General features: G+C 54.7%; 9 protein-coding genes across 9 annotated transcripts; 7 read left to right on the top strand and 2 right to left on the bottom strand.

Annotated features, from left to right (window-relative positions):
* Positions 1-676: 676 nt before the first annotated feature.
* On the bottom strand, positions 677-2,137 carry N7482_002938 (uncharacterized protein; the record flags this gene model as incomplete). Its single annotated transcript, XM_056685063.1, has 1 exon — positions 677-2,137. The coding sequence occupies one exon, from the start codon at positions 2,135-2,137 to the stop codon at positions 677-679; it is 1,461 nt and encodes a 486-aa protein (XP_056548669.1).
* A 1,715-nt stretch (positions 2,138-3,852) lies between these two features.
* Positions 3,853-4,829, top strand: N7482_002937 (O-methyltransferase; the record flags this gene model as incomplete). The annotated part of the gene is made up of 3 exons (XM_056685062.1): positions 3,853-3,903; positions 3,964-4,713; positions 4,785-4,829. 3 exons carry the CDS (start codon positions 3,853-3,855, stop codon positions 4,827-4,829), a joined length of 846 nt encoding a protein of 281 aa, XP_056548668.1.
* A 511-nt stretch (positions 4,830-5,340) lies between these two features.
* N7482_002936 (putative NAD binding Rossmann fold oxidoreductase) lies at positions 5,341-6,609 on the top strand (the record flags this gene model as incomplete). The annotated part of the gene is made up of 4 exons (XM_056685061.1): positions 5,341-5,623; positions 5,685-5,780; positions 5,844-6,247; positions 6,310-6,609. The coding sequence occupies 4 exons, from the start codon at positions 5,341-5,343 to the stop codon at positions 6,607-6,609; spliced, it is 1,083 nt and encodes a 360-aa protein (XP_056548667.1).
* Positions 6,610-7,353: 744 nt separating this feature from the next.
* Positions 7,354-8,394, top strand: N7482_002935 (uncharacterized protein; the record flags this gene model as incomplete). Its single annotated transcript, XM_056685060.1, has 1 exon — positions 7,354-8,394. The coding sequence occupies one exon, from the start codon at positions 7,354-7,356 to the stop codon at positions 8,392-8,394; it is 1,041 nt and encodes a 346-aa protein (XP_056548666.1).
* Positions 8,395-9,201: 807 nt separating this feature from the next.
* On the top strand, positions 9,202-10,142 carry N7482_002934 (HPP family protein; the record flags this gene model as incomplete). The annotated part of the gene is made up of 2 exons (XM_056685059.1): positions 9,202-9,492; positions 9,558-10,142. 2 exons carry the CDS (start codon positions 9,202-9,204, stop codon positions 10,140-10,142), a joined length of 876 nt encoding a protein of 291 aa, XP_056548665.1.
* A 622-nt stretch (positions 10,143-10,764) lies between these two features.
* N7482_002933 (ATP-binding cassette family ATPase ARB1) lies at positions 10,765-12,708 on the top strand (the record flags this gene model as incomplete). Its single annotated transcript, XM_056685058.1, has 2 exons — positions 10,765-11,358; positions 11,440-12,708. The coding sequence occupies 2 exons, from the start codon at positions 10,765-10,767 to the stop codon at positions 12,706-12,708; spliced, it is 1,863 nt and encodes a 620-aa protein (XP_056548664.1).
* A 641-nt stretch (positions 12,709-13,349) lies between these two features.
* Positions 13,350-15,904, bottom strand: N7482_002932 (TFIIH complex kinase subunit CCL1; the record flags this gene model as incomplete). The annotated part of the gene is made up of 5 exons (XM_056685057.1): positions 13,350-14,285; positions 14,378-14,770; positions 15,083-15,242; positions 15,307-15,584; positions 15,644-15,904. 5 exons carry the CDS (start codon positions 15,902-15,904, stop codon positions 13,350-13,352), a joined length of 2,028 nt encoding a protein of 675 aa, XP_056548663.1.
* A 726-nt stretch (positions 15,905-16,630) lies between these two features.
* Positions 16,631-18,216, top strand: N7482_002931 (proteasome regulatory particle base subunit RPT2; the record flags this gene model as incomplete). The annotated part of the gene is made up of 4 exons (XM_056685056.1): positions 16,631-16,633; positions 16,710-16,775; positions 16,835-17,903; positions 17,963-18,216. The coding sequence occupies 4 exons, from the start codon at positions 16,631-16,633 to the stop codon at positions 18,214-18,216; spliced, it is 1,392 nt and encodes a 463-aa protein (XP_056548662.1).
* A 337-nt stretch (positions 18,217-18,553) lies between these two features.
* Positions 18,554-20,335, top strand: N7482_002930 (WD40 repeat domain-containing protein; the record flags this gene model as incomplete). The annotated part of the gene is made up of 1 exon (XM_056685055.1): positions 18,554-20,335. The coding sequence occupies one exon, from the start codon at positions 18,554-18,556 to the stop codon at positions 20,333-20,335; it is 1,782 nt and encodes a 593-aa protein (XP_056548661.1).
* Positions 20,336-21,335: the final 1,000 nt, after the last annotated feature.

Genomic DNA, 21,335 nt, shown 5'->3' with positions numbered 1-21,335 from the left:
AGCGAAATGTGACAGAAGCCAAACTCGGGGGAGGGGGGGAATGGCGAGCTGGGGAGTTTGGACTTTGCGAGCAGCGGGCTTTTCGTGGCTTGGATGTCAGCTTCGTCGTAACTTGGGGATAAGCAGCGACACCATACCTGGTCGTGTGAGTTGGTCTTCACTAGTTCGTGAGGTCGTTGCTAATTGCAGTTTTGCACCTAGAATGCAGTTTTGCAGTATGAGAGATGAAGCAGAATGGGATCCGAAGAGCCCGCAGTGCCGCTGTTTGCCGTTCTGCCCGGCGATCATCGCCCAGGCGACAGCCCGTGCTTCTATTTCGGGTAACGTCAGCCACGCTTGGCTAGGCCGACGCCATGGAATTCTGATTATTAGGTCAGCCGCCCTCCACGCAAAACGAGGACGGCGAACCGCGGCTGAACCGCGGGATCCATGGGCTGATGACGTTGCTGCATCAGGTTCCACTCACTTTCGTTGTCGCGATCTCAGTGTATCTACTGTGCACGAGGAAATTCTGCGTGAGTTAAGCTGTCTTTGGAACGGAAGCGAGAAGGCCAGAGAAGAATGATCACCGTAACCACGGACAAAACCAAAACCGAAATAATAAAACTATGGCTAAGTGTGGCTTATACAAATGCAATCGTTCTCGTCATTCATTGGGCTCATCATTTCTGAAATTTCAACTACCCACCGGGCCATTAGGCAATCCGGTCGTGCGGGTCTGCTTCACCAACATCCAGATCTCGCGCATCGGCTGATACACATGGACATGCCACCACCAAGGAAAAGGATCACGTGGCGAGAATCGAGGATCCTTCCAGAACAAAAAAGGTGTCAATTCCGCTTCGGCGGCAGCAATGGTGGCTTTGATGAGATTCAGGGGAAGAAAGCGCGGGAGAAGAGCGACAAGAATATCGCTGTCCAGGAAGGTCGACCTGGGGCGGGGGTTTGGCGACAGTGTCGCAGTCACACACCATGCTGCAGGTTCAGCGGGATGCGGCGATAGCACCTCCAGGTAGCCGGCGACAGGGCAGCGAGCATCACGGAGCAGATTCTCCACGGCTTTGGCGCCGGGAACACAATCAGCGATGTGGATGGTATGGCGCACGGAAGATGTATCAAACTCCTCATCTACCAGGAGCCGGATCGATAAGTGTCCTGTCATCCGGTTTCCACCTTTCATAGCAAGCCTATGCATGAGCCGGTGCACGGCCGTAGCCAAAGCTTCATCCAGGCGCGAGGCACCCCAATGAGGAACTCGGGTTTCCACCAGCCGAACTTTGATGGCCTGTACATGGCCCCGGACGAGCAGCAGGTCTGCGAAAAATTCTCCCAGCCGAGTCTGTTGCTGCAGGACCCATGGGGTCTCTTTGGAGATGGCAATCTCACTGACTTCCGAATAGGTTCTGCTGAGCGTCCGCTTGGGCAGGATCACAGCTGCCTCGTTGGCACTCGAGCTGACCCGTCGCATATGGTAGGATTTGCTGGGCGATCGATTCAAAATTTTGTGGACCGAGTCGCGCGACTGCACCTGATGGCACTCCAGGACGGGGAGATCACGGTCAGCTAGGAAGTGCTTGAACGAGTCTGGCCGGATAAAGCGTGCAGTGAGTTCGGTGTCGAAGGCGATGCATCTGCACGCGGTTCGGCTTTCAACAACCTGTCTAGCTGTGGCGTCCTCCATGGCAGTAGCCTTGGGCGAACACGGAATCCAGACATCAACCTTCTCCCGGTGAACGATATCGAGGATCCTGGAGATGTAATGATCCTTGGGGACTCGGTAGAATGCCCGCAGGCTGTTCGACATGCCTCCGCCCGACCGAACCGGGATATCCAAGTCGGCGACGTCCACCCCGACGACACGGTGGCCCTCCGCGTCCCAGGTGCGTGCCAGGGCGAGGCCGTGGGGTGTACCGACGCCGGTGATCAGAACCGTTTTGGGGTAGAATTGCACATTGCGCTGTGCGGCCAGGCGCCGGTTGGCTACAGAGCGCAACCGGGAAAGGGCAGCGGTCACCAGTAGAATTGTATTATCGACGAACAAGAGGGAGAAAGAAATGGTGATACGGAATAAGTGCCAAAAGACGCGCGACAGGGCCTCGGTGGAGGGCGCAGCTCGAAAGGTCCTCATTGGAAGCATGGGGAGCTATGTTCGCACGGCTGGGGCCGCGATGTGAGAGACGCACCGCGCATTTAGCTCGAGATGTACATCCAAAGAGGGCTCTTGCTAGGCATAAAAAGAGCCTCGCTTTGAGAGGTCTGAGATGGAGAGGGACAGCCAGGAAGACAGTCTCGTCAGCCCAGTGAAGGTGTGTGGAATGTGCGACGAAAGCGGGAGTTCGCGCTGCCCCGTGAGGGGGCGATCGGCACCAGCCACCTCATGCAGAGAAGGCGTCATGATTTCACGGTGCAACCCTGGAGGAGTTCAACATCCTGATTCCATGGATTTTCATTGCGGATGATTTTCTCTCTTAATACCTGTCTTGCAATTTTTGGGTTCGCCATGTCCCGGTCAATCAACGCTCCACCGCTTTATCTGATCGACGATCGTCATTTGAGCCTAAATTCCCGATCTAGCCGTACCCCTCCAACTAACTTGACGAGTTAGAGGAAACCAGAAAAAAGCCCCCATATCTCCATGAGCTGCGCCATTTTGGGCAGTGTGTTGACGGTTACGGCGTAGGCTGAATCTCTCTCCTGGAATGTTTACCTTTGACTCTGTCGTTTCGGAGAACTACGTAAGAATATATACCTATATCATGTACATATTTACCGCGTTTTGATTCCTTGACATAATGTGGTTGTCACGGCTGATGAAAGAGAGCAGACGCTGCGGAAACTCCAACTCTTGCATCCACGAGCACAGATTGATCCGATGATAAGCTCATTTTGAGGTTCAGTAATATGTGATAACCTACCAATCATGCAGGCGACCAAAGCCAAAGACTTCTCCGCGTCGATCTTCTCGAAGACTCTAGGACCCAGAGAATAATTAAGAGCTGAAGACCAATCGGGGTTCTCTCGTTGAAATTCGCCGTCGTATACTCTCAATGTTGAACGAACACCCCAACACGTTAGTCGGCTGCCTCGTGGATGGGCCGGTCGATGGTGGCCATGCCGTTCTTCGAACAGGCCGAGACCCTCAACGCCTCACATTTCTGCATCCTTGGAGCCACAAATGGTACAACAAATGGTGCAATAATTGTAGTGTTCGTGTCCCGGACTCTCGTACCCTGGAGATTGACGGTATTCAGAAGGGTGTTGCGTCGCACTCTACGAGATTTCCTGGCGCGAACGTGGTCTGGGCGAGGACAAAGTCAAGGCAGGCTGAGCAGTATTCGCATCGGCAAGAACTGGAGGGGCGATGTCCTAATTGTGACACATACCTTTCCGGGTTTGACATAACAAGATACTTCCGTCCGGCCGCTCCAGCTGAGTCTGTAGTTCGAACTCTTGATTTCGGCACGGCCAGCACGTCAGAGAGCAACCCCCGATGGAGCTCGGCATTTTCGGCGCTAATTTCCTGAAAGACTACCTCCGACCATCCGAGACACCGTGAAGAACAGCTGGTAGCGCGCATTCCCCAGGATCATAGAATTACGGCGCCAATCAATGGCGGGCACTGGCTGAACTGCCCCGCTTGAGGTCTTAACACCGACGGGACCGCCTGTACTCCGGCGGCCGTTCCAATCGCCATGCGGGGAGTTGGTGCTCATCGCACAGTGTCGCCTCTCTTCTCATATTGCGTGTCAAGGACCTGTTTCTAGAGCGCTCATCTTAACCGTCAACTTCCACTCACCACCCTCTGGATTGACCTCTACCCCTCGTGCACTTGCATTGTTCCCGACCGTGAATATGCCGTTGACCAATTCGCCGCCCCCGCATCCCCGGGTTGGGGAGCGTTCCGTGAGTCAATCACGGTTGGAGGATTCTCTGGCGGCCACTAACACTGAGTCCCTATGATAGCGCGAAGAAGGCCGAGAGAGGAAGCTGCTGCACTTCATCTACGGCCAACCGAACCTTGACGACATCAGAGGACACCCGCAGAAGGTGCTCGACCTGATCGACGAATTCGAGAACGAATACCACCTGATGACCGTCGGCGTGCCCAAGGGCAAGATCGTCACGGAGCTGATCGATGAACTCAAGCCAAAGACGATGATCGAGCTTGGCTGCTACGTGGGCTACTCGGCGATCCTGTTTGGCGCGGCCGTGCGGCGCAACGGGGGCGAGCGCTACCTGAGTCTGGAGCTGAACCCCGAATGGGCGGCTATTGCTAACATGCTGATTGAGCTGGCCGGTCTGCGCGACTTTGTGCAGGTGATCGTGGGCCGGAGTGACCTGTCGCTGGATAAGTTGTACAAGAGCGGCGACGTCACCAAAATCGAGCTGCTCTTCATAGACCACTACAAGCCAGCCTACACCACCGATGTGAAGCTATGCGAGCACCATGGAATGATCGTTCCAGGCTCTGTGCTCGCCGCGGACAATGTCCTCTATCCGGGCAACCCGCCGTACCTGGAATACGTCCGCAGCACCGTCGAGCAGAAGCGGGAGGCGGCGAAGAAAGGGCCCATCCAGGGGTACAACGTGGAGGGCATGCGCGAGCGCACTGTCAACTCGTTCATGCCCGAGGGTGACGCGCCTGTCTTCGAGGTGGTGGGGAATCCCAATCTCGTGTACCAGAGCGAGCTCCGGCAACCCGAAGGCAACCGGGTGAGTCATTTGAAATCTTTGATTCCTGGGCGATGGAAAGATTGTTCGGCAATCTCTAACTGGGAAAGCAGGATGCCATTGAGGTCACACAATGCGTGGGAGTGCAGGAAGCATAGCCGCCTCGTTCGGGTGGAAATGAACTAGGGGCGGGCACAAGCGACAGGGCGGTCTCCGCCGTCCGAGAATGATAGCATGACAGAAGGACAGAATGACAGAATGGCTTGCGCAGGAAATGCACAGTGCTTAGCAATCAGGATTATCCAGCACAGGGTGCGCTCCGGAACATCCATCCCGTAGACCCGCAAACGCCTGTAGAACAGAAGCCGACACGGCCTGGCCACGGGAGGCCGAAAGGGCCGGCAGCTGGGAAACTGTACAGTGGCAAAGCCGCCAGTGCAGGCCGGACTGTGGCTCGGGCGGGGCCTTCCCAAAGGTTGCCGTCGCCAGGACCTTCCACCTCCCCGCATCGGCGCGCAAAATCCGTGGGGGGGCAAAATATAAAGATGGGACGACTTCGCTCTTTCGCATTCCTCCATTCTGCAATTCCCCAATCCCTTGATTTGCATTAGGTGGACTTGCTCGCTCACCTTCATTGCTTCCCTGGACCCCTCCTCCAACCATTACATCATGGCTACCAAGACCTATAACGTAGGCGTCATCGGCTACGGTTTCAGCGCCAAGATCTTCCACATCCCCTTCGTTGAGCAGCTTCCCGAGCTGAAGCTCTACGCGGTCGTTCAGCGTACCCCCAAGCCCGATGATGATGCTGAGAAGGACCACCCCGGGGTCAAGTCCTACCGGACCACCGAGGAGCTGGTCAAAGACCCCGCGGTTGACGTGGTGATCATCACCACCGCCCCGGACTCCCACTTTGCCCTTGCCAAGCTGGCCCTGGAGTCTGGCAAGCACGGTAGGTGTTTGGGTGTGCCCGATGGAAGCTACTGAGAGCTGTACTGACTCCTTCGTTCCAGTCGTCTGTGAGAAGCCGTTCACCCCCACTTTCAAGGAAGCCGATGAGCTCGTCGCGATTGCCAACAAGGCGAAAAAGCTGCTGGCTGTCTACCAGAGTACGTCTTCCCACCCAATTCCTGATGCTCTTCAAAACTCAATCTCACCACTATTGAATCTAGACCGCCGCTTCGACGCCGACTTTGTCACCCTTTCTAAGATCGTCAAGAACGGCTCGCTAGGCCGCATCTCTGAGTTCGAAACCCACTTCGACCGCCACCGGCCCGAGGAGCCCTCTGCCGATGCTCACAAGTGGAAGAACAAGGTCATTCCTGGCGGCTCTGCCGTGTACGACCTGGGCACCCACCTGCTCGACCAGGCCGTGCACCTGCTCGGCCTCCCCAAGCGTGTGACCGGCTTCATCGGATCGGCGCGGGAGAACAACGCCTCGGGCTTCGAGGACTCGTTCACCGTGCTGCTGCACTACGCTAAGGGCACAATGGTCACTGCCAAGGCAACCGTTGTCAGCCCTGAGGAGGAGCAGTTGCGCTTCTGGGTGCGGGGTGACAAGGGTAGCTTCAAGAAGGTGAGCTGGTGCCCACAATGCCGCTGCGGTTGAATAGAATCGTATGCTAATTCAGGATTTAGTTCCACCTCGACATCCAAGAGGATCAGCTCAAGGCGGGCGTCAAGCCCCAGGACAACGGCTACGGCCGCGAGCCCAGTGAGCGCTATGGTACCCTGACCACCATCCAAAACGGCAAGCCCGTCAAGGAGATCGTTCCCACCGTGGAGCCCCCCACCTACACCGAGTACTACCGCAAGCTGGTCCGCGCTCTCGGAGGCGAGGGCGATCTGCCCGCCAGCGGCGCTGAGGCTGCGCAGGTCATTCGCCTGATTGAGCTGGCTCGGGAGAGCTCTGCTACAGGCAAGACCCTGGATGTTTAAAGGGGATGAGCGCTTGACGTGTATGAAAAATCGATTTGGAAACGACAGTTACGACTCGCAAAAAGCTTGAAGGATATGGAAATTGGATACATAATCTCTTTCTGAATTATTCATCATATTTTTGCGTACAAATTAAAATATTGAACACCGCTCGGACATTGTGCCGTGCTGACAGCAACGATGGGGCCAATCTCCGAATGGATCCGAAACCGTATTTTCAGCCATGCTCACAAGCGTCCGTCCCCACAACAAACACCTGGAACAAACAATTATGTACATACTTCTCTCCACAACTGTACTCGAACGGTTTCGGCACATTCAAGTCCTAGGGTCCTAGCCAGCATCCTTCTCGAACCAGCTCCTCATTGGCTCCCTCGCGCACGAACTTGCTGCCCAACTCGTAATCGCTCCACCCCAGATGTACGAGAGGGCTTCTCGCGTGGCCATCTCACCAGCCAGGGTCCACGGTGAAACAGCAAGTGCACAACGTGGCCAGCCACAATCTGACTAGCCTGCGGCCTCAAACAGCGCTGTCACATGGGCTTCATGCAGGAGGCCAAAGGGCTAAGATGGCCAGGGGCCCGAGCTAACGTGCATCCTGGCGGTCTTCTCCGTGCGACCACGGCCGTTGAGCACACCACGAAGTGACCGAATCTGTTCGAGAAGAGGGTGTTTATATCTGGCCAATCTATCTCCACACTGTAAATAAGGCTGGAATTGACCACTGGGACCATTTCCAGTACCATGGACGCTAGCTCCCTCCCGGATTTCAAGGTCCTGTCCTACCCAACCAAATGGTGTGGGATCGACTCCGATCGACGACCATCGCCGAGCGATGAAATTACATTGAATGCGACATCCTCATGGACATACTGCGGGCCGCTTTTACCACTGGATCCGAAGAGCCTGCCATCCTCGTTCGATACCTGGGCCCAGGCCACGGTCAACGGGCCGCTGTTGGGGCCTCTGTTCTCGTTCCTCGAATTTGTGCACGAGTTTCTGAAAGCCAACGATATATCGCACTACTGGCTCACAATCCGCGCCAGCCAAGGCTCGGACGAGTTCGACATACCGCGCTGGCACACCGATGACCTTTTCTTCTCGCCGCTAGCCACAGCAGCAGCCCCAGCAACCACGACGCCGGCTCTCCGGCACTCCTTCCTCTGGCCATTCGCAGATGCCGCCAAACGACACCGGCGAGCATCATCACTGTCGCACACAAGGCGATCCAGCCAGAGCGTACACACCCGATCTCCCCAGCCAACGCCCCCACAACTTCCGCCGTCAGTCCAAATATCCAGCTCCACAACCAATCCACCAAACTGGAAACTAACAACCACTCTCCTCGGCCCGGGCACCCTCTTCATCTCCCTCCCCCTCAACCCGCACGCCCGCAACCTCCAAAGCACCACCAAACTCACTGTGCGCACCGCAAACCCTGGCCACATCTGCCTGTCCATCCGGTGCGTGGGCTGCGCCACGGCTGCCGAGGAAGTGCGGGCCACGCTTGCCGCGCAGCTGGGCGGGCACCGTGATGGGGCCGGGGTTGTGCAGGCGGCACGTGGGGAATGTGTGTTCTTCCGCGTTGGCGAAGACGAAGGTGCCGTGCATTCAGAGCCGATGTCCAGGGGGGAGAGGGTGTTTGTTAATGTTGTGCCGGGGTTTGAGAAGGATCTGAGGTGCTTGATGGCGAAATGGGGGATGGAGTTTCCGAGGGCTTGGTGTGTGGGATTGCCGTTCCAGGGGGTTGAGGGGGGTTGCTGGAGAAATGTCGGTGAGATATGACGGAGTTATGAATATAGTATGTGCAGGGTAGTAGAAAATGGCTGATGGATTCACTGTCGGTCTGGCGCGGGTGGTCCAGAGGCCGGAGATTTGCAAAAGCTATATATGGATACCGTCTTTCAAGATGTATGATGATGATCTATAAACAACTGAGTAATACCCACCTTTACTAAGGGTGTCCTTGTGTCCCGGTATATGGGGTATAGTTCGGCTCTACCACGCTAGTTCATCAGGCGTGTAAGAGCCAATGGGGTACACGTGCATCGTCGAGTCCCACAATTTCCCCAGCTACGGAGAGAACCACTCAGATCTGTCATGTTAGCCTCTACAAGCCTACGACGAGGGTACATGCCTACGCCCTCGTCGTACAGTTCATATATTGTAGTATAAGCCCGCGATGATCTCGGCATCTCGAAGATGACATCATCAACCGCCAAGGCGCTAACGCCAAAACGGGAATTTCTGTTACCAAATGCAAACGCCCTGAATGGCAGAGGCTCCTCCACCACAGCGGACGGCCGGCGAGGACATTGAAGAACGCCGTGTCAAGTTCCGCGCCAGAGCCAGGTCCGCGGAGAAACTGGCACACGACGGTGCAGGAATCCGAGAGCCACAGGCAGACGGGATGATCTCCTTATACTTGTTTCGATCATAGGGCCCGTCTTTTCCCCCGCGTTTTCTTTCTTCCAGAGGCTTGTTGCGTATAGAACGCCTCGAGGTGTACCTTGCTGGCATTTTTATACTCATACTTCAATTTTCCTGAGTGTCTTTCAGCTCGACCTTGTATCACATCTCTTTTTTTCGTTCATGGCAAAGTCTTCGCATGGGTTGATAACCCTGTCCGACATCAGGAACTGGCATTTGGAGATTGATCGGTTTATTAACCCGTTTGTTCCGGCGCCTAGGTGGCACTTAGTGCCCCGGCCGGTTGCACATTTCCTGGGATATCGAGATCACGCACCACGGCCACTGGGGAATGTGGTACTGGCCGTTTGGTCACTAGTGGGAGCCTTTTGCGGTGTGGCCCTGGTGGCTGAAGTGTCGAAGCTTGTCCCATCGTTCGAGGCTCGAGATGCACCAACGATCATCGGTAGTTTCGTAAGTTGATCATTTGTTACATTGCGGACTGGGTTGTCTCCGACTGACTGTGGAGCGTGGACCAGGGCGCAGCAGCAGTAGTCCAGTTCTGTGCGATCGAATCACCCTTTGCACAACCGCGCAATGCCTTCTTCAGTCAAATGTGGGCCTGTCTCATCGGTGTCGGCATTTCGAAGCTCCTTGCTTTGAATCCTCATGTCGAACAGCATACTGCCCTCGGGGGAGCTCTAGCCTGCGGGCTCACCACAGCCGCCATGCTCTTAACTGGCACCGTGCACCCGCCGGCGGGTGCAACGGCCGTGCTGGCGGTCACCAACCCTCAGACAGCAGATCTGGGCTGGTTCCTGTTTCCCGTCATGATCTTGGGGATCACGCTGATGCAGGCTGCGGCCTTGATCATCAACAACATCCAGCGACGCTATCCTCTGTACTGGTGGACATCGCAGCCTCTCTCGCGAAAACAGGCCGTCGATGAAGAGAAGGACCATCATCTGAAGGCCGCCTCGGATATGCCCATTCACTACGAGGACAGTCTGACCGACGTTCCTCGACGGATAGTGCTTGGGCGGGGTGATGTTGCAGTGCCAGACGGGGTGTTCCTGTCGATCGAAGAGAGGGCGGTGCTGGAGAGGATCAGTGAGAGAATATAGGAGGGAAGAAACGTGGACATGTACATAGGGGAATAATCCACCAGTCCACACCGTCTGCCTAATCTCCAACCAACCAGGCCCGTTGTAATCGACTGTGGCAAACCGTGAACACCTCAGGCTCACAGGCTCCCAGGCCATCACTGCCCGACCAGTGACGTCCTTCGCAGCCCGCCTCGGCCTGCAGCAAATCAGCGCCCTCCGTGCTGGCACCGACCGGCCCACTGTGTAAATTTTTGTTCTCTCGCATTTAGGATTTACCGACCAAGGGCTTCGAAAAGAAGATAAGAGTGATCGTTCAACTCTCATCCTTTTCTTTCGATTATCATATCACCCCGGGTTGGCACTGACGAGAATTCGAGATCCAAGACCAGTCTAATCGATAAGGGCTCACCCAACTTTCCCCCCACTTCACTCGACTGTTTCGCCCCTCTACTCTCCGCCCCGCCAGGCGCTCCACTTCAGTCTCTTTTTGCATTTCTTTGCCTTCAATCTCTTCGACCAAGTTTGTAACGGGTCGTCTTTCTGTCACTTCGCCCTCACCTTTCTTTTTTCTCCCTCCTCCCTCCTCCCTCCCCTCCTCCCTCTTCCTCAACCTTTTTCTTTTCACACTTAACCCGCCAAAATGGTTTCTGCTTCCAAGGCCGCCCGTTTGGCCAAGCGCGCCGAAGCTGGCGACAAGAAGACCAAGAAGGGCTCGAAGAAGGATACTCCCGAGGAGCCCGACGTCGATGCCGAGGGTAATGCCGTCCCCAATGACGATCAGCCCGCCACCACCGAGGCTAAGATGAAGGACGTGGAGAGGCTCACCGCACAAATGGACAAGCACGGCCTGTCCGATCGTGTTACCACCGGTGTGCTTTCGTCCCTGCCTGCATCCCGCGACGTCAAGATCACCTCCGCCTCCCTGGTGTTCCACGGAAAGGTCCTCTTCACCGACTCTACCCTCGAACTGAACTTCGGTCGTCGCTACGGTCTGCTCGGCGAGAACGGCTGTGGCAAGTCCACCCTGCTGAAGGCAATCGCAACCCGCGAGTTCCCCTTCCCCGAGCACATCGATCTGTACCTTCTCAATGAGGGTGCCCCTGCTACCGACAAGGGTGCTCTGGAGTGGGTGGTGAATGAGGCTCAGGCTCAGCTGGACGCCATGGAGAAGAAGGCTGAGGAGATTCTGGAAAACGAGGGCCCTGACAGCCCCATCCTGGAGGATCTGTACGACGTGAGTTTGCAGTCTCGGTTTAGAACTGTTTGGTGCGCAATTGATATGAAGGGCTGGTTTTACTGACTATCGATATAACAGCGCATGGACAAGATGGACCCGTCCACCTTCAACGTTCGTGCCTCTCTGATTCTGACCGGTCTCGGTTTCAACAAGACCACCATCCACAAGAAGACCAAGGACATGTCCGGTGGTTGGCGTATGCGTGTGGCCCTCGCCAAGGCCTTGTTCGTCAAGCCCTCGCTGCTCCTGCTGGACGACCCCACTGCTCACTTGGATCTCGAGGCCTGTGTGTGGCTGGAGGAGTACCTCAAGAAGTGGGACCGCACCTTCATCCTGGTCTCCCACTCCATGGATTTCCTGAACGGTGTCTGCACCAACATGATTGACATGCGCATGAAGCAGCTCCTCTACTACGGTGGTAACTACGACTCCTACCACAAGACCCGCTCCGAGCAAGAGGTCAACCAGATGAAGGCCTACACCAAGCAGCAGGAGGAAATCTCCCATATCAAGAAGTTCATTGCCTCGGCCGGTACCTACGCCAACTTGGTTCGTCAGGCCAAGTCTCGCCAGAAGATTCTGGACAAGATGGAGGCCGATGGCTTCATCCAGCCTGTCGTCCCCGACCGTGTCTTCACCTTCCGCTTCGCGGACGTGGAGAAGCTGCCCCCTCCTGTCCTGTCCTTTGACGACGTGAGCTTCTCCTACTCCGGCAACTGGGAGGACACCCTGTATGAGCATCTCGACATGGGTGTTGACATGGACTCCCGCACCGCCCTGGTTGGCCCCAACGGTGTCGGCAAGTCCACCCTGCTGCGTCTGATGACCGGCAAGCTGAGCCCCATCGGTGGTACCGTCAGCCGTCACACTCACTTGAAGCTCGGCGTGTACTCCCAGCACTCCGCCGAGCAGCTCGACCTGACCAAGTCCTCTCTGGAGTTCGTCCGCGACAAATTCCCCGAGAAATCCCAAGACTACCAGTACTGGCGCCAGCAGCTGGGCCGCTACGGTCTCTCCGGTGAATCCCAGACCGCCATCATGGGCACCCTGTCCGAGGGCCAGAAGAGCCGTATCGTCTTCGCCCTGCTCGCCATCGAGTCCCCCAACATGATCCTGCTTGATGAGCCTACCAACGGCCTGGACATTCCTACCATCGACTCCCTGGCTGACGCCATCAACGCCTACAACGGTGGTGTCGTCGTCGTCTCCCACGACTTCCGTTTGCTGGACAAGATCGCCAAGGACATCTTGGTCTGCGAGCACAAGTCCGTCCGCCGCTGGGACGGCACCATCGGCCAGTACAAGAAGTACCTGCGCGACAAGATGTTGTCGGCCGGTGCCGTCTAAGCGCTCCGCTTTCTTGTTCTATCCCACTTTTTCCTTTCCTATCTCTGATGATGACGAAATGCTAGACGTGAATTAAAGGAATTGCAACGCCCCGCGCTCAAAAAGTTGGTTCTTAGACCGGGTGGCCCGCCGGTTCCCTGTTCCTGTCCCTCCTGTTTTTGTCCCCCTTCTTGTTAGATTTTGAAGCTCGAGCATGTGGAGGCAAAGGGGGGGATGGTTTTCATCATTTTTCTATTTTCGTATATTCCTTTTTGCCTGCTGTCATGAATCTCATTCCCCCTCGTCCTGGCGGATATCCCGCCGCACAGTCGAACTTTTCCTTGGATATTTGTTTTGTTTCAGCCCGCGTGCGGGATGCATCTTGTTTGATAGAGGGTCTAGTCTAGTTGCTTCTGATAGAGGCTAAGGTCTCTAGGTCTGCGAAATGACTAGTTCTTTGTTCGTGCTTTACTTGGCTTGCTGACTTTCTCCTGTTGGAACCAATCCGACTAACTGCCCAGCACTCCTTCTGGGGGTCAAAGTGAAAATGTAGAGTTTGACTTTTAAAAAAGTATATTATTTTAAATAGTCGGTACAAGACTGCTCTCGTCAAATCATTATACCTTGCCTCCACATACTGCCACCAGCTGTAACCATGAAGATCAATGCTTCGTCCGATCAGGTACCAGCTCCGGCCCGAACATATCCTGCGCCCCACGCTGCTTCTGCTCCATCTCGAGCCTGCGCTTCTTCGCTAACCGCTCCGTCGCACTTTCAGAGGTGGTCGTCCCCGAATCGGCCGCAGGGGTAGACCGCGGTGCAGTAAAGTCACGCTTCAGATTGACCTTTTCAGGATTCTGGCAATGATACAGCTTCTTCGCTATGCGTTTGAGACTTTTCATCTGATCCGGGTCCGATGATAAGGGCGTATATGACTGGAGAAGGGCGCCGCAGTCCGTCAGGACTTTAAGCAGCTTCGTGCGGAGGTCGTACAGCGGGTTCTGGAGGTTAGAGTCATCTGTATCCATGGCCGCCGGGTCAATGGGGCCACCGAGTTTGGTATCAAGGTAGAATTCCGCCAACGGCCGGTCAGCCACGAGGAAGGCTGCCAGCCAGATCTGCGAGGGTGTGTAGAGGAAGTACGCATCTGTCATTTGCGCGGCGGACTTGAGCAGCTCGCGCGTTGCGCCGTGCGCGCGGCCGATGCGGTCTAAGATCGAGCTTGAGGGGAAGGGTGGGGATGCGATGGATAGCAGGCTTTGTTTCAGGCTTTCGGATGTCTGGTGTAGTTGGTGAGGGGCTGGTTTGCCCTGGCCTTGGGCGATGGCTGAGAGCTCCATGGCGCCGCCTTCGAGGCCGCGGAAGGGGTGGCGGACGTCGAACGTGAAGCGAAGGCCTTGCATGAGCAGGAACTCGGGCGCGATGACATCGTCGGCTTTGGTGTCGCCCGGGATGCCGTCGGCGAACTGGCGGAGCGACATGTAGTAGTTGTCTGTCTTGGTTGCGAGGAAGAGAGCGCAGGCCATGATAGATTTCGGGTGGTAGGTCATCGGAGAGTTTGTGAGATAGAACCGTCGGAGGTATTGAATTGCAGTGGCCTATCATGCCATGTATATAGGTGAGCATGTGTTCTCCGAGGTGTGCTTGAGGTGGTTTGCATTGCCCTGGGCAAAAGTGACCGACGACTTACTCGGACTGCCGTAGGGAGTGGTGGCCTGTATGTCTCTCCCAACTCCACTGTCTTTTCGCAGTAGTATCGTACCAGCACAAGCTCCTCCTCTGGTGTCAAGCATTCAATGTCTTTGTCTTCTCCATCGCTTCCTGGCTGTGGTGTCCCTGTTGTAGAATGTGTGGCGGATGCATGGCGTTCGCGAGCCCGGCGAAGCGCGGCGCGTACTCGCTCACTAGCCACATTGTTTGTGGCCGTTCGGAGGGACTGTAGTGACTCCTCAGTGTAAGTCCATAGTCGGAATTGGGAGGAGGTGCGATAGATATCGTCTTCGATCATGTTGGCGTTCAAAGGAAAGCCCTGTTTTGCGCCGCGGGGTAGGCGAGTGCCAGTGAGTCTGTAGACAATATCTGACTGATATTACAGTTAGATAAGCAGCCAAAGAGGAGCCGTGTCGTTCTGAAAGGAGGTATTAACAAGGCTTGCTCTGCTCATACGACTAGCGAAGTTAAGAGGGTTACTCTGCTGGCGAAAGGTCGGCTTTGGCGGTGCTTATCGATAAGAACGCCACAACTAGAAAGGTGCTGCTCCGCCGGCCTCTTCGATATTCACTATGAACAGCTAGAAAGCATATATTTTACACGTATATGTTGCCTTTTTTGTAATCACTTCACGTTGAGCCATGACACCTGAGCAATGCTTTGACAAATTGGACATAGATTAGACCCCTGAAAGCAGCCATGCACAAACCTCATCGACCTGGTGATCGTCTAGCTGGTGACTGTCTTGGTAAATTCCAAGCTCTCCGAAAACATGCACAATGTTGGGCACTTGGAATCCCATCGCGCCAAAGTTGTCAACAAGCGACTTGTCATACCCATTATATCTGAATACTTTTATTAGCGTGTGCTCATCTCATCAGTCACAGAGGACCAAAATATGTCGCTTACTGGGCTAGTGGATCATCTTCAATTGTGACGGGCGCCTCTTCAATTCCCTCTCGACTGGCATCTGTGCCATTCGAAGGGGCACCTGCATAAAGGATGGCCCATTCGCGTGCGACACGCTCAAATACCTTGGGGCTCTGCAGCATCATATTGGCAACCTCAGCATCTTGAGGATCTTTGGGCTCTGGAGTGCTCAGCAAGGATTGCAGAGAGATCAAAGCAGATTTGATAGTGAGAACAGGAGACCAGGCAGTGGATAGAGTATCAAGACAGATAGCACCCTAAAGTCGTATTCATTAGCAATCAGTCTGTTGCCCCCTTCACCGGTGGAACCACTCACCGTTTGACTGCTGACATTCGGATGCCAAACTTTGGTCTCAAACTTCATAACAGGGGGTCGAAAAGGGTAGTCGGTGGGGATTTTTATGTCGATGTTGTATGTGCCGCCTTCATACGGAGTGTCTGGGGGTCCTGGGAAGGATCCTCGCAGGTGTGTCACATCATCCTGCCCGCCAACGGGCTCTGCACTGATTTGGGAGTGGGGGTCGGCATGAATGTCGGCCAGCTCCTTGCCAATGCGCCGAGTCGAACTTTTAGACATGGTGTATGTGTATGTTCGACTCATGTAAGGCGATTTTTACGATTAATGATGGTGTGTCTTATGCGAGTTCCTTCGCTAGGTTATCAGTCTGATGCCGGACGCGGGCAAGCGCTCGGATGCGCAGGGTCCGACTCGACGACTATGGGGGAGAAGTTGGTTAGAATTTGAATTTCAAGAAAAAAGTGAGCCGTGTCTATGTAGACAGGAAATGCATACTGGCGTGAGAGGGACCGATAAGAACTGCGGCTAAAATCCAGTAATCTTGTAAATGGAGGGGAAGGTATGAGGGCCGATCAGCTGGGAGACTAACTAGCTTTGGAAAGCTGCACTAAGCTTCAAGGCCGCAAATAGGTGTGCGACGAGGCTTTCGGAAGGCCTGAAAAGGCGAAAGCGCCTTATCAGGTACCAGTTTGGATTTGAATTGTCCTGCTTGTTGCCGTCGCTGCGAGGGAAAGCTGGGGGGCCGCGGACGCAGGTCAAGGCACTCAGGCACCCATGACCGCATTTAATGGCCTGAGGCGTAAATAGTCACGTGGTGATGGCAACAGCTTCCAGCTTGCTCACCCCCGAGCAGCAACACCGCAACGGCATTGGCAACTTATCCCTTCCAACAGCCAATCTCCATCACCGTCCAGCGTTATCAAGCCTGAATCCTGATTTGCTCCGTCACTACGTTCAATTTTGCCCACTAGACTCTGACAGAGCTCCTGTCGCTGGCTTACAAACATGGTCAGTCCCAGCACCAGCTCGTGCCATCCGTCCATCCGTCCATCCGGTTCACGCTTACTGACGTGCTGTCAAACAGGGTAACCAGCAGTCTAATATGGGTGGCGGCCCTGGAGGAGATGGACGCGATGATAAGGACAAGAAGGTATGATCTCCCCTTTGAACTCCGGCCAACTGATCAGCTCTGACACCCTGCCACTGCAGAAGGACAAGCCGAGATACGAGCCTCCTCCACCACCTACCACTCGCATTGGACGAAGGAAGCGCAAGGCTGCCGGTCCCAGCACGGCCTCCAAGCTCCCAGACATCTACCCTACGTCGAGATGTAAGCTGCGCTATCTTCGAATGCAGCGGGTGCACGATCACCTGCTGCTAGAGGAGGAGTACGTTGAGAATATGGAGCGGCTTCGCAAGGCCAAGGCCCAAGCTACCCAGGGTCCTGCCCGGAGTGAAGATCCTGATATGTCAGACCGAAATGCGGATGAGCGGAGTCGAGTCGATGATATGCGAGGCAGTCCGATGGGCGTCGGTAACCTGGAGGAGCTGATTGACGACGACCATGCCATCGTTTCCAGCGCAACAGGCCCCGAGTACTACGTATCTATTATGTCCTTCGTCGACAAGGACCTCCTCGAGCCCGGTGCGAGCATTCTGCTACATCATAAATCTGTCTCTGTCGTCGGTGTCTTGACGGAGGAGTCCGATCCGCTGGTGTCCGTTATGAAGCTGGATAAGGCTCCTACCGAGTCATACGCCGATATTGGCGGTCTAGAGGCTCAGATCCAGGAAGTTCGAGAGGCCGTCGAACTGCCGCTACTACACCCTGAGTTGTACGAGGAGATGGGTATCAAGCCACCCAAGGGTGTTATTCTTTACGGTGCGCCTGGAACAGGAAAGACGCTGCTGGCCAAGGCTGTTGCCAACCAAACAAGCGCCACCTTCCTGCGCATTGTCGGATCCGAGCTGATCCAGAAATACCTCGGTGATGGCCCGCGTTTGGTCCGTCAGATCTTCACCGTCGCCGCCGAGCACGCCCCGTCCATTGTATTCATTGACGAAATCGATGCTATCGGTACGAAGCGTTACGAATCCACATCCGGTGGTGAGCGTGAGATCCAGCGTACCATGCTGGAGCTGCTTAACCAGCTGGATGGTTTCGATGACCGTGGTGATGTGAAGGTCATCATGGCCACCAACAAGATCGAGACTCTGGACCCGGCTCTGATCCGACCTGGTCGTATCGATCGAAAGATTCTATTCGAGAATCCTGACCGTGAGTTCTACTTATGTTTATTCATTGGCAGATGCAATATCTAACGTTTTGCTTCATAGAAAACACCAAGAAGAAGATCTTCACCCTGCACACGTCAAAGATGTCCCTCGGCGACGACGTCGATCTCGACGAGTTCATCAACCAGAAGGATGATCTCTCCGGTGCGGATATTCGGGCGATTTGTACTGAGGCTGGTCTCATGGCTCTGCGGGAGCGTCGCATGCGGGTGCAGATGGATGACTTCAGGGCGGCTCGGGAGCGCATCATGAAGACAAAGCAGGACGGAGGCCCCGTGGAAGGATTGTACTTGTAAGGATATACAATGTTCGGTGAACGATGATATCTATCTACGCCGAAGACCTTTTTGGCCTTGATCTGTGTATTTTAATGGAACCCCATGATCCATGGGGTGGGCATGCACTGATACTCCTGAAACTCTACATCACAAACCTCGTAGCCTGTCCGCTGTACTTCATCTTGACCACCTTATATTCTTCTCGAGTATCCCATAGTCTTACAGTCCCATAGTCTTACTGCCTCGAACGTCCAGAGCAGCATAGTGCAAACGGTGCAAACAAGCTCGATAGTGTCCCGAGGCCGTCTTATCGCCGGCGCAAGCTCTTCCCCAGCCCACACCTCACTTCTCAAACATGGACGGATTCGATGAGGAAGCATTCAATAAGTTCTTTCCCTCAGGTTTTGGGAAGCAGGACAAATCTATTGATATTGAATCCCAAATTCAACGGTCCAAACGAACAGACCTCTCGGCCACTAAGCCGCTCGCTGATGCCGAAACGACAGGGCTAAATGCGCCCACTATTGCTCGACCTGCTGAAATAGAACAGCGGCCGCAGGAACCCAAAGATAGCGATGATGACAGTGATGACGACGATGATTCTGAGGATGAGGACGACGAAGATGAATTTCCTGTGTCGCACGAGCTTGTCATGAAGACACATGAGCGCGCCGTGACGACTATGACCGTGGACCCCTCGGGGGCCCGACTAATTACAGGTTCTACCGACTGCACACTAAAGTTTCACGACTTTGCTTCTATGACACCTTCCACAATCCGGGCATTCAAGTCTGTCGATCCCTCCCTGAAGAAGCAATCTGCGGCGCAAGATGCTCACACCGTGCACTACGCTGCATTCAACCCTCTTTCTCCCAGCCATGTCCTGGTTGTTTCCGCCACTGCTCAGCCGCGGATCCTGAGTCGCGATGGCGAGACTGTGACAGAGTTCGCGAAGGGCGATATGTACCTCCGTGATGCTCACAATACAAAGGGACATATTTCGGAGGTATCCAGTGGCGTCTGGTGTCCAACCGACCAGAACCTCTGTGCTACGGCTGGCTCCGATAGCACTGTGCGTATTTGGGATGCCAACGTTGGCCGGTCACAGAAGGAGGTGATTGTGCACAAATCAAGGGTTGCAGGTTCTGCTGGTCGGACGAAGATGACAGCCGTGGCTTGGGGCTCTCCGAAGCAGGGGGGGTCTAATATCCTGGTTGCGGCGGCTCTTGATGGAAGCTTGGTCATGTGGAGTGGAAATGGGCCTTTCACACGACCCAGTGCTGAAGTCCGAGATGCTCACGCTCGAGATACTTGGACAAGTGGGTTGGATATTAGCGCCGACGGCCGTCTCGTTATCAGCAGAGGCGGAGACGATACCATCAAGTTGTGGGATACCAGGAAATTCAAGACTCCCGTTACGACTGTGGCCCATCAATCGACGTCCTTCCGATACCCTACCTCCAATATTCAATTCTCGCCAAGCTCTGCAAATGTCATTGTGGGCTCAGAAACGGGCCATTTGCACATTCTGAACCCGGCGACGTTGAGACCAGAGCTAGTCACGCCTGTCACTCCAGGCTCGCCGCTGATCACTGTTCTCTGGCATGAGAAGCTCAATCAAATCCTGACTGGTTCCGCAAATGCCGAAACGCATGTCCTCTATAACCCTACAATGTCGACAAAGGGGGCCGCACTGGTTATGTCCAAGGCTCCCAAGCGCCGCCATGTGGACGACAATCCTTCTTTCACTACAGATCTCTCTTCCGGGCTTGCTGGTGATTCTGTGGTCGTCGGATCCAATGGTGTCCCGCATTATAGCTCCGCAACCTTCGCGGCACGTCACCCAACGATTGGATTGACAGCATCCGGTCGCTCTCGAGACCCGCGCCGACCACACATGCCGCAAGTCACACCCTTCGCGAAGTCACAGCCTGATGAGAAGCACATTCGTGATAATATCCCTCTCAGCTCAATGCGAGACGAGGACCCGCGAGAGGCGCTCTTGAAATACGCCGAGCAGGCTGAGAAAGACCCCATTTTCACTCGCGCATACCAAGAAACTCAACCGAAAGCGATCTACGCGGAATTAAGTGATGACGAGGAACCAGAGCCGGAGAAGAAAAAAGCACGCCGGTGATATTGAATTTGATCCTTTTCCATGTAAAATAAAACTACTATTCATCTATGCTCATCCGCTGGACGCAATTTCGAGCAAATAAAAATATGCAATCCCTTTGCTAATACCATTCCCACCCTGAGAAGTGCGCACCTCACTGAAAGATTTGACTTCACGAAGCATGGGAGCATGGCTTCCTTTGGTATTCGGGAAAACGAAGTTGCCAGCGCTACAAAACGTCTTATTTACTGTCGGGCATCAGTACCTAGGAAGCTGCAATGGGCAGACGTGGTGCTGTACGAAGTAGTACATAGCCCGTTCGCTGTTACGCTATCGATGCCCGCGAGGGGAGCGAGGAATGAAGTATAGGGATAGAATAAGTTTGGCGCGATTCATTTCAATAGCAAATTTAGTACACTCCCTTCCCTGGTATGAGAATTTACTGAGGCTTGTCTTATGAGCCATTTGATGTTCATTATAATCTTGTCTTGCCAATGGCGCAGCCCTATGTGTATCTCTATCTAGCCAAAGTTTGGGGCGGAAAAACAAATTGTAGAATAAGGCCTGCGGAGCAGACAGACTCCGGGGTAGCAACCTTACCGCTGAAACAAGCAGCGCATGGTGTCCCTCCTTGCGTATGCTGCTGTGGAATGTTCCCCTCTTTTTTTCTGCTGCCGGTGACGTCTTCCCAAGACCAGGCGATCAGCATTACCCTTGAGCCCAACCGAACTAACAATAACAATTAACGGCAACAACAGCGCGGGCTTTGATCTCGCGCATGCTTCGGCCCGAGCGCGGTTTCACTGGCGAACCTGGGTACGCTCGGCTGGGAGTTGCAGTTTAGTTTGCGCCGAGTCTGGAGCAAGGAGTGGGAAAGGCCGTTTGGTGCTGACGCAGCATCTCTCCGCTCCACCTGCGCTCTCCGTGCGTTGCCGTCAACCTCCAGCCTCCCACACGCGACTGCGAGGCGCCTTCGGAGACTACAGTTGACTGGACTTACCTGTCTATCTGCTCCACAATG

Source organism: Penicillium canariense, assembly GCF_028826845.1.
Source record: "Penicillium canariense strain IBT 26290 chromosome Unknown utg000001l_segment0_segment0, whole genome shotgun sequence".
Classification (NCBI taxonomy): Eukaryota; Fungi; Ascomycota; class Eurotiomycetes; order Eurotiales; family Aspergillaceae; genus Penicillium; species Penicillium canariense.
The sequence above is the reverse complement of the archived record's forward strand: the minus strand, read 5'-3'. Positions and strand labels throughout refer to the sequence as shown.